At 39.7% G+C, this 15,828-nt stretch overlaps 1 protein-coding gene across 1 annotated transcript in view; it reads left to right on the top strand.

Moving 5' to 3' along the window:
• SLC35E2B (solute carrier family 35 member E2B) overlaps nt 1-15,828 on the top strand; it is a 198,245-nt gene that overhangs the window by 81,924 nt on the left and 100,493 nt on the right. Inside the window, exon 2 of the mRNA XM_053690983.1 lies at nt 7,662-8,172. Within this exon, the coding sequence (XP_053546958.1) occupies nt 7,848-8,172 (325 nt within the window). The 5' untranslated portion in view covers nt 7,662-7,847. The remainder of the gene's footprint in view (nt 1-7,661; nt 8,173-15,828) is intronic.

Here is a 15,828-nt window from a genome sequence, read left to right as displayed (position 1 = left end):
GAAAAAATGAATGTTTCATGTCCCTTTAAGAACTTTAGTAGCTGTTTTTAAACCTTAAAAAAAAAAAAAAAGCACTATTAAAACAGTTTAGAGAGATTAATATTGTATATTAACGTATAGTGTTCTCCAGGCTCTATTTAGTTTAACTCGGGTGTTTCACTTTGTATGATAAAAGTTAAAGGTGTGTGTGTATTGATCGGTCCTCTTTTTGCTCAATATGTACCTTTCACAGAGAAGAACTTTCCTGTAGCATATCAGTCTGATCCTGACTTAACAGTGCACCAAAATACCAGGCAATCCCTCTCTGAACGAGAGAAACGGCAAAACCCCAGGCGTACGTTTCGGCTGCTTCTAGGGTGGTAACTAGCCATAGAACAAGCTATTATGCTATTGATTGTTCCCAGGTTGAGCGCTTCTCTCGTTTTATTTATGCAAATTATGACATTTAGAGAAGTCTCCTTAAGTGTGATGCGGGAATCCAGTCGTGGACCCGTTGCTCAGTATGCCTAGAGGGATATGGCTGCACCTCACTGACGAGGCCCACAATAGGCTGAAACGTACATCTGGGGTTTTGCTGTTTCTCTCGTTCAGAGAGGGATTGCCTGGTATTTTGGGGCTGGACTGCACTGTTAAGTCAGGATCAGACTGATATGCTACAGGAAAGTTCTTCTCTGTGAAAGGCACATATTGAGCAAAAAGAGGCTGCTTCTAGGGTGGTAACTAGCCATAGAACAAGCTATTATGCTATTGTTCGTTCCCAGGTTGAGCGCTTCTCTCTTATTTACTTACACACACACACACACACACACACACACACACACACACACACACACACACACACACACACACACACTCTACAGGGCACTGGACATGTCTGGCTGAAATCTACCAGACCTTGAGGTCATTTTGTTTGAGAACTACTGCTCTAAGGAGATTGAGCTAATGTGTTTTGATTGTCTGACTCTGACCGTTACTGTAATGAGTGAGCCGTCAGCCATATCCTAGTAAGTAACAGTGTTGTGTGACAGTCTAGTGACTTACCCCCAGATCTTCGTTTTCTTTGCTGCCTGCTGGTCCTGCTCCTCCCGCGCTCTCTAGCTGTTGTCCTGCACAGTGCCTGGCTGGCTCCTCCCTCTTCCTCTCCAGTCTCCGGTCATGTTCCTTGTGCTGTGTAGGAACGTGACCGGCTGGCTGGAACTGGAGGAGCATAGCAAATAGCAGTATGGGATATATTGGAGCCAAGTGGTACTGCGTGTAGAAGGTTCTTCCAATTGAGCACAGGGAGGTGCCGCGCATGAGCTGCGCATGTTACTACTTGGCAGTCAGTCATTCTCAAAATTAAAAACACTGGCCCTAAACAGTAAAATAATTAAAAATTTGCCACTGCAAACTGCCCCTATCATTCATCCTATTTGGAGCCAATCAGAACTTGTTACTGGAGCAGGCAAGGCTAGCCACTGTCAGTGTTTTTCAGTTTTATTATTAGTCTCTACCGAAGCCAATCATGGGCAGATATATTGCAGGGTTATATTTGTAAAGCCTGCAATGTGCCTTTCCAGTTATCAACATTCTTATTATTCTGACTTAAAAATTACAGGAAAGGGGCAATTAAAGGGACACTAACCCAAAAATTTTTCTTTTGTGATTCAGATAGAGCATGCAATTTTAACCCCTTAATGACCGAGGACGTGCAGGGTACGTCTCAAAAAAAAAAAAGGCAGTTAACGCCTGAGAACGTACCCTGCACGTCCTCGGTGTGGAAAAGCAGCTGGAAGCGATCCTGCTCGCTTCCAGCTGCTTTCCGGTTATTGCAGTGATGCCTCGATATCGAGGCATCCTGCAATAACCATTTTTAGCCATCCGGTGCAGAGAGAGCCACTCTGTGGCCCTCTCTGCACCGGACATTAACGGCTATGTTCGTTGGTGGGTGGGAGCCGGTGTGGGAGGTGGGTGGCGGCCATCGATGGCCTTTGTGATGCGGAGGGGGGGCGGGATCGGGGACGACCGGGGGGGACGCGCACGGACGCGGTGCACGGGGAGGCGGGCGGGCGCGTGCACGGGGAGGGAGCGGGTGGGAACCACTACGCTACAGAAAGTTTTTTCTTAGAAGTGGGGATCAAAGGGGTTAATATATTTGTTGATCGGTTTGGCTGGTGGGGTATTGGACTGTGGGGGGGAAGCTACACTACAGAAACAAATAAAAAAAAAATAATAAAAAAAAACATTTTTATTTGCAAACTGGGTACTGGCAGACAGCTGCCAGTACCCAAGATGGCCCCAATAAGGCAGAGGGGGAGGGTTAGGGAGCTATTTTGGGGGGGATCAGGGAGGTTGGGGGCTAAGGGGGGACCCTACATAGCAGCATATGTAAATATGCTAAAAAAAAATTTTTTTTTTTTTTTTTTTAATACCTTTTATTTTAGTACTGGCAGACTTTCTGCCAGTACTTAAGATGGCGGGGACAATTGTGGGGTGGGGGAGGGAAGAGAGCTGTTTGGGAGGGATCAGGGGGTGGGATGTGTCAGGTGGGAGTCTGATCTCTACACTAAAGCTAAAATTAACCCTGCCAGCTCCCTACAAACTACATAATTAACCCCTTCACTGCTGGCCATAATACACATGTGATGCGCAGCAGCATTTAGCGGCCTTATAATTACCAAAAAGCAACGCCAAAGCCATATATGTCTGCTATTTCTGAACAAAGGGGATCCCAGAGAAGCATTTAAAACCATTTGTGCCATAATTGCACAAGCTGTTTGTAAATAATTTTAGTGAGAAACCTAAAGTTTGAAAAAGTGAACAATTTTTTTTTATTTGATTGCTTTTGGCGGTGAAATGGTGGCATGAAATATACCAAAATGGGCCTAGATCAATACTTGGGGTTGTCTACTACACTACACTAGAGCTAAAATTAACCCTAGAAGCTCCCTACATGCTCCCTAATTAACCCATTCACTGCTGGGCATATTACACGTGTGGTGCGCAGTGGCATTTAGCAGCCTTCTAATTACCAAAAAGCAAAGCCAAAGCCATATATGTCTGCTATTTATGAACAAAGGGGATCCCAGAGAAGCATTTACAACCATTTATTCCATAATTTCATGAGTTGTTTGTAAATAATTTCAGTGAGAAACCTAAAGTTTGTGAAAAAATTTGTGAAAAAGTAAAAAAAAAATTTTATTTGATCGCATTCGGCGGTGAAATGGTGGCATAAAATATACCAAAATGGGCCTCGATCAATACTTTGGGATGTCTTCTAAAAAAAAAATATATATACATGTCAATGGATATTCAGGGATTCCTGAAAGATATTAGTGTCCCAATGTAACTAGAGCTAATTTTGAAAAAAAGTGGTTTGGAAATGGCAAAGTGCTACTTGTATTTATGGCCCTATAACTTGCAAAAAAAGCAAAGAACATGTAAACATTGGGTATTTCTAAACTCAGGACAAAATTAAGAAACTATTTAGCATGGGTGTTTTTTGGTGGTTGTAGATGTGTAACAGATTTTGGGGTCAAAGTTAGAAAAAGTGTGTTTTTTTCCATTTTTTCCTCATATTTTATAATATTTTTTATAGTAAATTATAAGATATGATGAAAATAATGGTATATTTTGAAAGTCCATTTAATGGCGAGAAAAACGGTATATAATATGTGTGGGTACAGTAAATGAGTAAGAGGAAAATTACAGCTAAACACAAACACCTCAAAAATGTAAAAATAGCCTTGGTCCCAAACGGACAGAAAATGGAAAAGTGCTGTGGTCATTAAGGGGTTAAGCAACTTTCTAATTTACAACTATTATGAATTTTTCTTCGTTCTCTTGCTATCTTTATTTGAAAAAAGGCATCTTAGCTAAGGAGCCAGCCATTTTTGTTCAAAACCCTGGACAGCACTTGTTTATTGTTGGGTGAATTTATCCACCAATCAGCAAGAACAACCCAGGTTGTTCAAAAATGGGCCATCTAAACTTACATTCTTGCTTTTAAAATAAAGATACCAAGAGAATGAAGACAATTTGATAATAGGAGTAAATTAGAAAGTTGTTTAAAATTGTATGCTCTGTCTAAATCAATTAATAAAGTTTGGCTTCAGTGTCCCTTTAAAGGGACAGTCTAGTCCAAAAAACTTTCATGATTCAGATAGAGCATGTAATTTTAAACAACTTTCCAATTTACTTTTTTCACCAATTTTGCTTTGTTCTCTTGGTATTCTTAAAGGGACACTGAACGATTGAAAAACAAAATTATCTTAAAACTGTCTATCCAGCTTTGATATTAATATTTGTAATAGGCTTTGCTGTCATATTATTATCGTTCTCTCTATATTCATCTTCAAAAATAAATTGAATTCCAAACCCACCGTTATAAGCTTTGTTATGAATAACGAATGAATCACGATAACCTGAGTTATCAAGATGGCCGACTTCGTCCATACTGCGCATGTGCAATCTTTATTACACGTCGTCCCCTACGTCACAGTCTTCTGAACCAGCAGACCGTCTTAATCAATACTAGCAAACGGATGTGACAGCGGTCTAGACCAGGATAGAACGTAACGCTGCACTGCGAGAATCACCCTTGCAATAAAGGGCATTAAATTTAATTGTTAGACTTGCATATTAATTATGAATGAAACCACTATTTCTACATATATTACTTTTCAGAACGAAGTGTATAGTATGACAACTATGTATTTGCCTAAAAATTGGAAAATACAGATAACCGTTATCTTTTAATGCGCTTATGTTTAATATACTATTTTGGCATAAATATTTATAAATGAAATCGAAAACAACTATAATATCAATATACAGATTTCAACAAAAGAAAGTAAAAAATAAACGAGCAGCACATCTATAATATAATGTGCATAAACGATAGTATTATCAATTCATAGTGAAATACATAGACTATTTTTTTTATAAAATATATAAAAGCATTTAATCTTTATGTTCAGAAAATATATAACTGATATTACTAATACAATAGTTATGTGTTTAATTATATTTTAAATACAATATTCGGAATTATATACAATATAACATTGCAAATGTAATTGTTCAAAAACATTATAGATTATATAGATGTATTTGATCTTTAAAACATCATTACAACAGTTATTCTATAATTTATGGGGCATTTTATTTATATAGTAGATGCTAACATAACATCTAGTAGATCCTAACAAAAAAGAGATTTTTATAATTATATTTATGTATTTGGATAGATTCTTATGTGTGACAGACAACGTTTCCAAATAATTATAAATTAGATCATATGTGTTTTTTAGATGTCAGCCTTGAATTTATATTTTGCATTATAGAATTCAACCACCATTTAGGGCTTTAAAAATAAAATTTCATCAATAAGTTAAATAAAAAATACCATTTGATAACAGTATTGACTATTAATAAAGCCATCGAAAAACATAAAATAAAGTATTTAAAATCACTGTTACACGATGTCTAGTTCAACACACAAGCTCAATGCAACAAGTTGTGACTGGAAATTAATAAAAACTTTCTGTAAAATCCAGTTACTGAGTTTGTGGTTGAAACTATTCATCAAAATAACAGCAATAAATTAGAAGTGGAGATAAGAATTTGGAATTCCATTAGCCTGCTTAGTTTGTAAACAAGCCGTATCCTCTGTGACAAGGAATACCTATTCAATCGATAGGATTTTGTATAGCGCATGCGTTGCCAGTAGCTTCATTCTGGTAACTGAGGTTTCAAAGCCGTATTGTATTGCGCATGCGCCGGTGACAAAATAATGCGATAATGAAACTTGTGATTGGAGACATAATTTTCTTATGAAGGCAGCATATAAGGGGGTTTGGCTTCGATGATGCTTTTGCCCAAATAATATATATAGTTTTATAACGATTATAACGCTCGTTTTAAGGTCAAATTGGGTAAGTTTTGATATTTGAATTATGTCGATTCGTTTGTGATTTATGTATATGAAAAATGTGATACTTTTGGAATCCTTCAATTGAAAGCTAAACCTAGGAGGTTCATATGCTAATTTCTAAGACCTTGAAGGCCGCCTCTAATCTAAATGCATTTTGATAGTTTTAAACCACTAGAGGGCATTAGTTCATGTGTTTCATATATATAACATTGAGCTCATGCTTGTGAATTTACCATGGAGACAGCTCTGATTGGCTAAAATGCAAGTCTGTGAAAAGAACTGAAATAAGGGGGCAGTCTGCTGAGGCTTAGATACAAGGTAATTACAGAGGTAAAACGTGTATAATTATAACTGTTGGTTATGCAAAACTGGGGAATAGGTAATTAAGGGATTATCTATCTTTTAAAACAACAACAATTCTGGTGTTGACTGTCCCTTTAAGTATTTAATATGTTTTTGATTATGTGTAGTTAAACAACTTTGCAAGAGACTTATGTTGTAAATTCACTGTTTACTTTCCCTTTAACCCATTTCTAATGGTTAATGGGACATGAAACCCAATTTTTTTTTTCTTTCATGATCTAAAAAGAGCATGTAATTGAAAAAACAAACTTGTCAATTTACTTCTATTATCCAATTTGCTTTATTTTCTTGATATCCTTTGTTAAAAAGCATATATAAATAGACTCATTCGCTGCTGATTGGTGGTTGCACATAGCTGCCTGGTGCGATTGGCTCACCCATGTGCATTGCTATTTCTTCAGCTAAGGACATCTAAAGAATGAATATAATAGAAGTAAATTGGAATGTTGTTTAACATTGTATTCTCTGTCTGAATTATGAAATAAATAAATATTTTGGGTTTCGTGTCCCTTAATGCACATCTCTAGGCAAGCATGAGTGCAGTTAAAGAATGCTCAAATGCATTCCAACATTTTCTTATTGTATCTTTGTCATTTTTTCGTAAGCTATTTAGTCTGTGGCGGGAGCTGGAAAAATTAGTTTACAGAGGCAAATAACAGGAAAACATTTTTTATTGTTTTAACTACTACTTTCAAATTTTATTTATAAAAATTGTATTTGCATTAAAGGGTCACTGTTTATACTTCCTTTGTTTCCACTAACCTTGTTATAACAGCTGCGGTATTAAATGTGGGGAAAATTCCTCCTTTTTTGTATTTGCTATAGCACCTTTCGGTAATTGAAACTACAACCCATTGTTTCCAATAACATGTCCATTCAAATGAGCTGAGTCTGCAGGAAGCTCAGACACAGATCTCTGTACAAGGTCAATAGTGACATTTTCATTATGGTTGGTAACTGATGTAGTGTAGGCTCCAACTTTCTAAATTGTATAAGATACATTTGTCCAGCTTTTTTTTCTCCCATCTAAATGAGGGAGTGGAATTAGCACTTGGAATAGCTTCTAGTTCAGTGTTGTAGCGTCTACCCTTCTCCGTATGACGGTTTAATTTTATTCATGAAATGGATTTAATCCTGTTTTTGTTTACCACCGATTTTACATTTTATGACCAGATGTAAAAACTCTGTTTAAAGTTGTGTGAAAGTAATGGTAATGCATTAGTATCAGGGCATAATTTTACCTTTCTGTATAGTAGCTTTTCGTTCTCTTGCATGGTGCTCTTCCGTATAGCTTTTATACAATAATGTTATGATGCAAATCCTTGTACAGTCTACAGAAGTCACCAGTAACTTTAATAATACTATTTTATTTATTTTTGTACAGAAAATAAGGGATAATCCATAAATCCATCCTGCAATTGTATCTGAAATGGAATTGTTTTGGAATGATGGCGGGAAGATTGAGCGGCACTCTGAATACTGAATCTGTGGAGATCGCCTGCTTTCTATCTGATCTGGTATTGTACTTTACACACCAAATGCCACAGATTTATGCAATTTAGCTACCAGAATGTCATTGTCTGGTAACACCCAAGTGACTCAGGACTCAAAATGTCATCTGCCTCCGGAAAAACTAAAGGGGAAAGGACAATTTTTTAAAGGACCACTGATACAACATCGGGCTGAAAAGATAATTATCACTCGAAGTGACAGTGTACCAGATGAAAACGTGCTGCAAATTACCATCACTGAGACAACAGTTATTGAGTCAGATCTTGGAGTCTTCAATACTCGAGCTCTTATCTACCTCAGCTTATGGTTTTTCTTCAGCTTTTGTACGCTTTTCCTTAATAAATACATCCTTACTTTACTAGAAGGAGAGCCAAGTATGCTGGGTAAATACATTTTGTGCATTCTGTTCACTGTTTCTAACATTTTTCTAGTTATTTTAGAAACCTGATGACACTGTTTGTCTGGTTAGTGAGAAATGAACAGGGAATGTTTTAAAGATTACTTTTTTTTTTTTTTAATGAAATACTTTTTTTGGTTTTACAACAGTTTTAGTACAGTATTTAAAGATTACTTTTATGTGAATTGTAAGAAACTGTATAATTTAGACTTTACATAATTTCAAAGGCACGGATTAGATTAACATACATTTGTGCAACTTCTTTAAAGGGACACTGAACCCAAATTTTTTTCTTTTGTGATTTAGATAGAACATGAAATTTTAAGCATCTTTCCAATTTACTCCTATTATCAAATTTTCTTCATTCTCTTGGTATCTTTATTTGAAATGCAAGAATGTAAGTTTAGATGCCTGTCCATTTTTGGTGAACAACCTGGGTTGTCCTTACTGATTGGTGGATAAATTCATCCACCAATAAAAAAGTGCTGTGCAGAGATCTGAACCTAAAAAAAGCTTAGATGCCTTCCTTTTCAAATAAAGATAGCAAGAGAACGAAGAAAAAATGATAATAGGAGTAAATTAGAAAGTTGCTTAAAATTGCATGCTCTATCTGAATCACGAAAGAAAAAAATTTGAGTTCAGTGCCCCTTTAAGTGTCCCTTTAAGTTTAATTCATAAAACCTTTCTCTTGCTTTCAATTCAGTTTAGGTAATCTCTTTTTTTTTTTTTTTTTTTTTATGAACTGTGATGACTAACTTAATAACAAGGGGGTGAGAGTCCACGAGTCCTTACTTTTGGGAAGTACATCACCTGGCCACCAGGAGGAGGTAAAGACATCCTACACCAGAGCTTTGAAATATCCCTCCTACCTCCGTTACCCTTCCAGTATTTTCTTTTCTTAGTCAAGGAGGCAGGCGAAGATGGAGGTGCTGTTTGATTACTTCAAGATTCTGGGATTGTTCCTGGAAGAGAGGGATATAGGAGGGTACTGGCTGTAAATATTTTCTATAGAGTTGTGAGCACAAGCCTGCAAGGAAGTCACTGGGACAGTTCTTTAGCCTCCCCCTGTTTAACTAGAAAGATGTAACCCCTCATTATATCCTCTACTGTCTGTAATAGTACAGGATGGGCTCTCTACTGCAACCTCTGGTAGTGTACAGCAGGGTAAGATCAGTGGAGGGGACAGTATGTTGTCTCACACAGCCCACAGGCTGCCATATGTGTACATTGTGCTTGTATCCTAAACACCTTACAGGGGCCAATGTATCTCCTTTGGAGGTTTGTGCACACTTGTTCCTCTAATTTTCTTTCATGTAATTAGCAAGAGTCCATGAGCTAGTGACGTATGGGATATACATTCCTACCAGGAGGGGCAAAGTTTCCCAAACCTCAAAATGCCTATAAATACACCCCTCACCACACCCACAATTCAGTTTTACAAACTTTGCCTCCTATGGAGGTGGTGAAGTAAGTTTGTGCTAGATTCTACGTTGATATGCGCTCCGCAGCAAGTTGGAGCCCGGTTTTCCTCTCAGCGTGCAGTGAATGTCAGAGGGATGTGAGGAGAGTATTGCCTATTTGAATGCAGTGATCTCCTTCTACGGGGTCTATTTCATAGGTTCTCTGTTATCGGTCGTAGAGATTCATCTCTTACCTCCCTTTTCAGATCGACGATATATTCTTATTTATATACCATTACCTCTGCTGATTTTCGTTTCAGTACTGGTTTGGCTTTCTACAAACATGTAGATGAGTGTCCTGGGGTAAGTAAATCTTATTTTCTGTGACACTCTATAAATAAAGTGCCCAACCATAGCTTAAAGTTCTAAATATATGTATTCAAACATTTATTTGCCTTGACTCAGGATGTTCAACATTCCTTATTTTCAGACAGTCAGTTTCATATTTGGGATAATGCATTTGAATCAATTTTTTTCTTACCTTAAAATTTGACTCTTTTTCTCCAACATAGGTGTGTCCGGTCCACGGCGTCATCCTTACTTGTGGGATATTCTCCTCCCCAACAGGAAATGGCAAAGAGCCCAGCAAAGCTGGTCACATGATCCCTCCTAGGCTCCGCCTTCCCCAGTCATTCTCTTTGCCGTTGTACAGGCAACATCTCCACGGAGATGGCTTAGAGTTTTTTAGTGTTTAACTGTAGTTTTTATTATTCAATCAAGAGTTTGTTATTTTAAAATAGTGCTGGTATGTACTATTACTCTGAAACAGAAAAGAGATGAAGATTTCTGTTTGTAAGAGGAAAATGATTTTAGCAACCGTTACTAAAATCGATGGCTGTTTCCACACAGGACTGTTGAGAGGAATTAACTTCAGTTGGGGGAACAGTGAGCAGACTTTTGCTGCTTGAGGTATGACACATTCTAACAAGACGATGTAATGCTGGAAGCTGTCATTTTCCCTATGGGATCCGGTAAGCCATTTTTATTACAGACTGTAAAAAAGGGCTTCACAAGGGCTTTTTAAGACTGTAGACATTTTCTGGGCTAAATCGATCTATATATAAACATATTTTATACTCCATAGCCTTGAGGAATTATTTTAATCTTGGGAATTTTGTAAAATAACCGTCAGGCACTGTATTGGACACCTTATTCTCTAGGGGCTTTCCCTAATCATAGGCAGAGTCTCATTTTCGCGCCTGTATTGCGCACTTGTTTTTGAGAAGCATGACATGCAGATGCATGTGTGAGGAGCTCTGATACATAGAAAAGACTTTCTGAAGGCGTCATTTGGTATCGTATTCCCCTTTGGGCTTGGTTGGGTCTCAGCAAAGCAGATACCAGGGACTGTAAAGGGGTTAAATATAAAAACGGCTCCGGTTCCGTTATTTTAAGGGTTAAAGCTTCCAAATTTGGTGTGCAATACTTTTAAGGCTTTAAGACACTGTGGTGAAATTTTGGTGAATTTTGAACAATTCCTTCATACTTTTTCGCAATTGCAGTAATAAAGTGTGTTCAGTTTAAAATTTAAAGTGACAGTAACGATTTTATTTTAAAAAGTTTTTTGTACTTTGTTATCAAGTTTATGCCTGTTTAACATGTCTGAACTACCAGATAGACTGTGTTCTGAATGTGGGGAAGCCAAGGTTCCTTCTCATTTAAATAGATGTGATTTATGTGACACAAAATTTAGAGAAAATGATGCCCAAGATGATTCCTCAAGTGAGGGGAGTAAGCATGGTACTGCATCATCCCCCCCTTCGTCTACACCAGTCTTGCCCACACAGGAGGCCCCTAGTACATCTAGCGCGCCAATACTCCTTACTATGCAACAATTAACGGCTGTAATGGATAATTCTATCAAAAACATTTTAGCCAAAATGCCCACTTATCAGCGAAAGCGCGACTGCTCTGTTTTAGAAAATACTGAAGAGCATGAGGACGCTGATGATATTGTTTCTGAAGGGCCCCTACACCAGTCTGAGGGGGCCAGGGGGGTTTTGTCTGAGGGAGAAATTTCAGATTAAGGGAAAATTTCTCAACAAGCTGAACCTGATGTGATTACATTTAAATTTAAGTTGGAACATCTCCGCGCTCTGCTTAAGGAGGTGTTATCCACTCTGGATGATTGTAAGAATTTGGTCATCCCAGAGAAACTATGTAAAATGGACAAGTTCCTAGAGGTCCCGGGGCCCCCCGAAGCTTTTCCTATACCCAAGCGGGTGGCGGACATTGTAAATAAAGAATGGGAAAGGCCCGGTATACCTTTCGTCCCTCCCCCCATATTTAAAAAATTGTTTCCTATGGTCGACCCCAGAAAGGACTTATGGCAGACAGTCCCCAAGGTCGAGGGGGCGGTTTCTACTCTAAACAAACGCACCACTATACCCATAGAAGATAGTTGTGCTTTCAAAGATCCTATGGATAAAAAATTAGAAGGTTTGCTTAAAAAGATATTTGTTCAGCAAGGTTACCTTCTACAACCAATTTCATGCATTGTCCCTGTCACTACAGCCGCGTGTTTCTGGTTCGATGAGCTAGAAAAGGCGATCACTAATAATTCTTCTTCTTATGAGGAGATTATGGACAGAATTCGTGCTCTCAAATTGGCTAATTCTTTCACCCTAGACGCCACTTTGCAATTGGCTAGGTTAGCGGCGAAAAATTCTGGGTTTGCTATTGTGGCGCGCAGAGCGCTTTGGTTAAAATCTTGGTCAGCGGATGCGTCTTCCAAGAACAAATTGCTTAACATTCCTTTCAAGGGGAAAACACTGTTTGGCCCTGACTTGAAAGAGATTATCTCTGATATCACTGGGGGCAAGGGCCACGCCCTTCCTCAGGATAGGTCTTTCAAGGCCAAAAATAAACCTAATTTTCGTCCCTTTCGCAGAAACGGACCAGCCCCAAGTGCTACGTCCTCTAAGCAGGAGGGTAATACTTCTCAAGCCAAACCAGCCTGGAGACCAATGCAAGGCTGGAACAAAGGAAAGCAGGCCAAGAAACCTGCCACTGCTACCAAGACAGCATGAGATGTTGGCCCCCGATCCGGGACCGGATCTGGTGGGGGGCAGACTCTCTCTCTTCGCTCAGGCTTGGGCAAGAGATGTTCTGGATCCTTGGGCGCTAGAAATAGTCTCCCAAGGTTATCTTCTGGAATTCAAGGGGCTTCCCCCAAGGGGGAGGTTCCACAGGTCTCAATTGTCTTCAGACCACATAAAAAAACAGGCATTCTTGCATTGTGTAGAAGACCTGTTAAAAATGGGAGTGATTCATCCTGTTCCATTAGGAGAACAAGGGATGGGGTTCTACTCCAATCTGTTCGTAGTTCCCAAAAAAGAGGGAACGTTCAGACCAATCTTAGATCTCAAGATCCTAAACAAGTTTCTCAAGGTTCCATCGTTCAAAATGGAAACCATTCGAACAATTCTTCCTTCCATCCAGGAAGGTCAATTCATGACAACGGTGGATTTAAAGGATGCGTATCTACATATTCCTATCCACAAGGAACATCATCGGTTCCTAAGGTTCGCATTCCTGGACAAGCATTTCCAGTTTGTGGCACTTCCGTTCGGATTAGCCACTGCTCCAAGGATTTTCACAAAGGTACTAGGGTCCCTTCTAGCGGTGCTAAGACCAAGGGGCATTGCAGTAGTACCTTACTTGGACGACATTCTGATTCAAGCGTCGTCCCTTCCTCAAGCAAAGGCTCACACGGACATTGTCCTGGCCTTTCTCAGATCTCACGGATGGAAAGTGAACGTAGAAAAGAGTTCTCTATCTCCGTCAACAAGGGTTCCCTTCTTGGGAACAATAATAGACTCCTTAGAAATGAGGATTTTTCTGACAGAGGCCAGAAAAACAAAACTTCTGAACTCTTGTCAAATGCTTCATTCTGTTCCTCTTCCTTCCATAGCGCAGTGCATGGAAGTAATAGGTTTGATGGTAGCGGCAATGGACATAGTTCCTTTTGCGCGCATTCATCTAAGACCATTACAACTGTGCATGCTCAGTCAGTGGAATGGGGACTATACAGACTTGTCTCCGACGATACAAGTAAATCAGAGGACCAGAGATTCACTCCGTTGGTGGCTGTCCCTGGACAACCTGTCACAGGGGATGAGCTTCCGCAGACCAGAGTGGGTCATTGTCACGACCGACGCCAGTCTGGTGGGCTGGGGCGCGGTCTGGGGACCCCTGAAAGCTCAGGGTCTTTGGTCTCGGGAAGAATATCTTCTACCGATAAATATTCTGGAACTGAGAGCGATATTCAATGCTCTCAAGGCTTGGCCTCAGCTAGCAAAGGCCAAGTTCATACGGTTTCAATCAGACAACATGACAACTGTTGCATACATCAACCATCAGGGGGGAACAAGGAGTTCCCTGGCGATGGAAGAAGTGACCAAAATCATTCAATGGGCGGAGACTCACTCCTGCCACTTGTCTGCAATCCACATCCCAGGAGTGGAAAATTGGGAAGCGGATTTTCTGAGTCGTCAGACATTTCATCCGGGGGAGTGGGAACTCCATCCGGAAATCTTTGCCCAAATTACTCAACTGTGGGGCATTCCAGACATGGATCTGATGGCCTCTCGTCAGAACTTCAAGGTTCCTTGCTACGGGTCCAGATCCAGGGATCCCAAGGCGACTCTAGTAGATGCACTAGTAGCACCTTGGACCTTCAAACTAGCTTATGTATTCCCGCCGTTTCCTCTCATCCCCAGGCTGGTAGCCAGGATCAATCAGGAGAGGGCATCGGTGATCTTGATAGCTCCTGCGTGGCCACGCAGGACTTGGTATGCAGACCTGGTGAATATGTCATCGGCTCCACCATGGAAGCTACCTTTGAGACGAGACCTTCTTGTTCAAGGTCCGTTCGAACATCCGAATCTGGTCTCACTCCAACTGACTGCTTGGAGATTGAACGCTTGATCTTATCAAATTCATTCTGTCATTGCTACTCTTGTTCAGGCCAGAAAGCCTGTAACCAGAAAAATTTACCACAAAATATGGAAAAAATATATCTGTTGGTGTGAATCTAAAGGATTCCATTGGGACAAGGTAAAAATTCCTAAGATTCTATCCTTTCTTCAAGAAGGTTTGGAGAAAGGATTATCTGCAAGTTCCTTGAAGGGACAGATTTCTGCCTTGTCTGTGCTACTTCACAAAAAGCTAGCAGCTGTGCCAGATGTTCAAGCCTTTGTTCAGGCTCTGGTTAGAATCAAGCCTGTTTACAAACCTTTGACTCCTCCTTGGAGTCTCAATTTAGTTCTTTCAGTTCTTCAGGGGGTTCCGTTTGAACCCTTACATTCCGTTGATATTAAGTTATTATCTTGGAAAGTTTTGTTTTTGGTTGCAATTTCTTCTGCTAGAAGAGTTTCAGAATTATCTGCTCTGCAGTGTTCTCCTCCTTATCTGGTGTTCCATGCAGATAAGGTGGTTTTACGTACTAAACCTGGTTTTCTTCCGAAAGTTGTTTCTAACAAAAACATTAACCAGGAGATAGTCGTACCTTCTTTGTGTCCGAATCCAGTTTCAAAGAAGGAACGTTTGTTGCACAATTTGGATGTTGTTCGTGCTCTAAAATTCTATTTAGATGCTACAAAGGATTTTAGACAAACATCTTCCTTGTTTGTTGTTTATTCTGGTAAAAGGAGAGGTCAAAAAGCAACTTCTACCTCTCTCTCTTTTTGGATTAAAAGCATCATCAGATTGGCTTACCAAACTGCCGGACGGCAGCCTCCTGACAGAATCACAGCTCATTCCACTAGGGCTGTGGCTTCCACATGGGCCTTCAAGAACGAGGCTTCTGTTGATCAGATATGTAAGGCAGCGACTTGGTCTTCACTGCACACTTTTACTAAATTTTACAAGTTTGATACTTTTGCTTCTTCTGAGGCTATTTTTGGGAGAAAGGTTTTGCAAGCCGTGGTGCCTTCCATCTAGGTGACCTGATTTGCTCCCTCCCTTCATCCGTGTCCTAAAGCTTTGGTATTGGTTCCCACAAGTAAGGATGACGCCGTGGACCGGACACACCTATGTTGGAGAAAACAGAATTTATGTTTACCTGATAAATTACTTTCTCCAACGGTGTGTCCGGTCCTCGGCCCGCCCTGGTTTTTTAATCAGGTCTGATAATTTATTTTCCTTAACTACAGTCACCACGGTATCATATGGTTTCTCCT

This window comes from Bombina bombina, chromosome 8 (genome assembly GCF_027579735.1).
Source record: "Bombina bombina isolate aBomBom1 chromosome 8, aBomBom1.pri, whole genome shotgun sequence".
Taxonomy (NCBI): domain Eukaryota; kingdom Metazoa; phylum Chordata; class Amphibia; order Anura; family Bombinatoridae; genus Bombina; species Bombina bombina.
The sequence above is the reverse complement of the archived record's forward strand: the minus strand, read 5'-3'. Positions and strand labels throughout refer to the sequence as shown.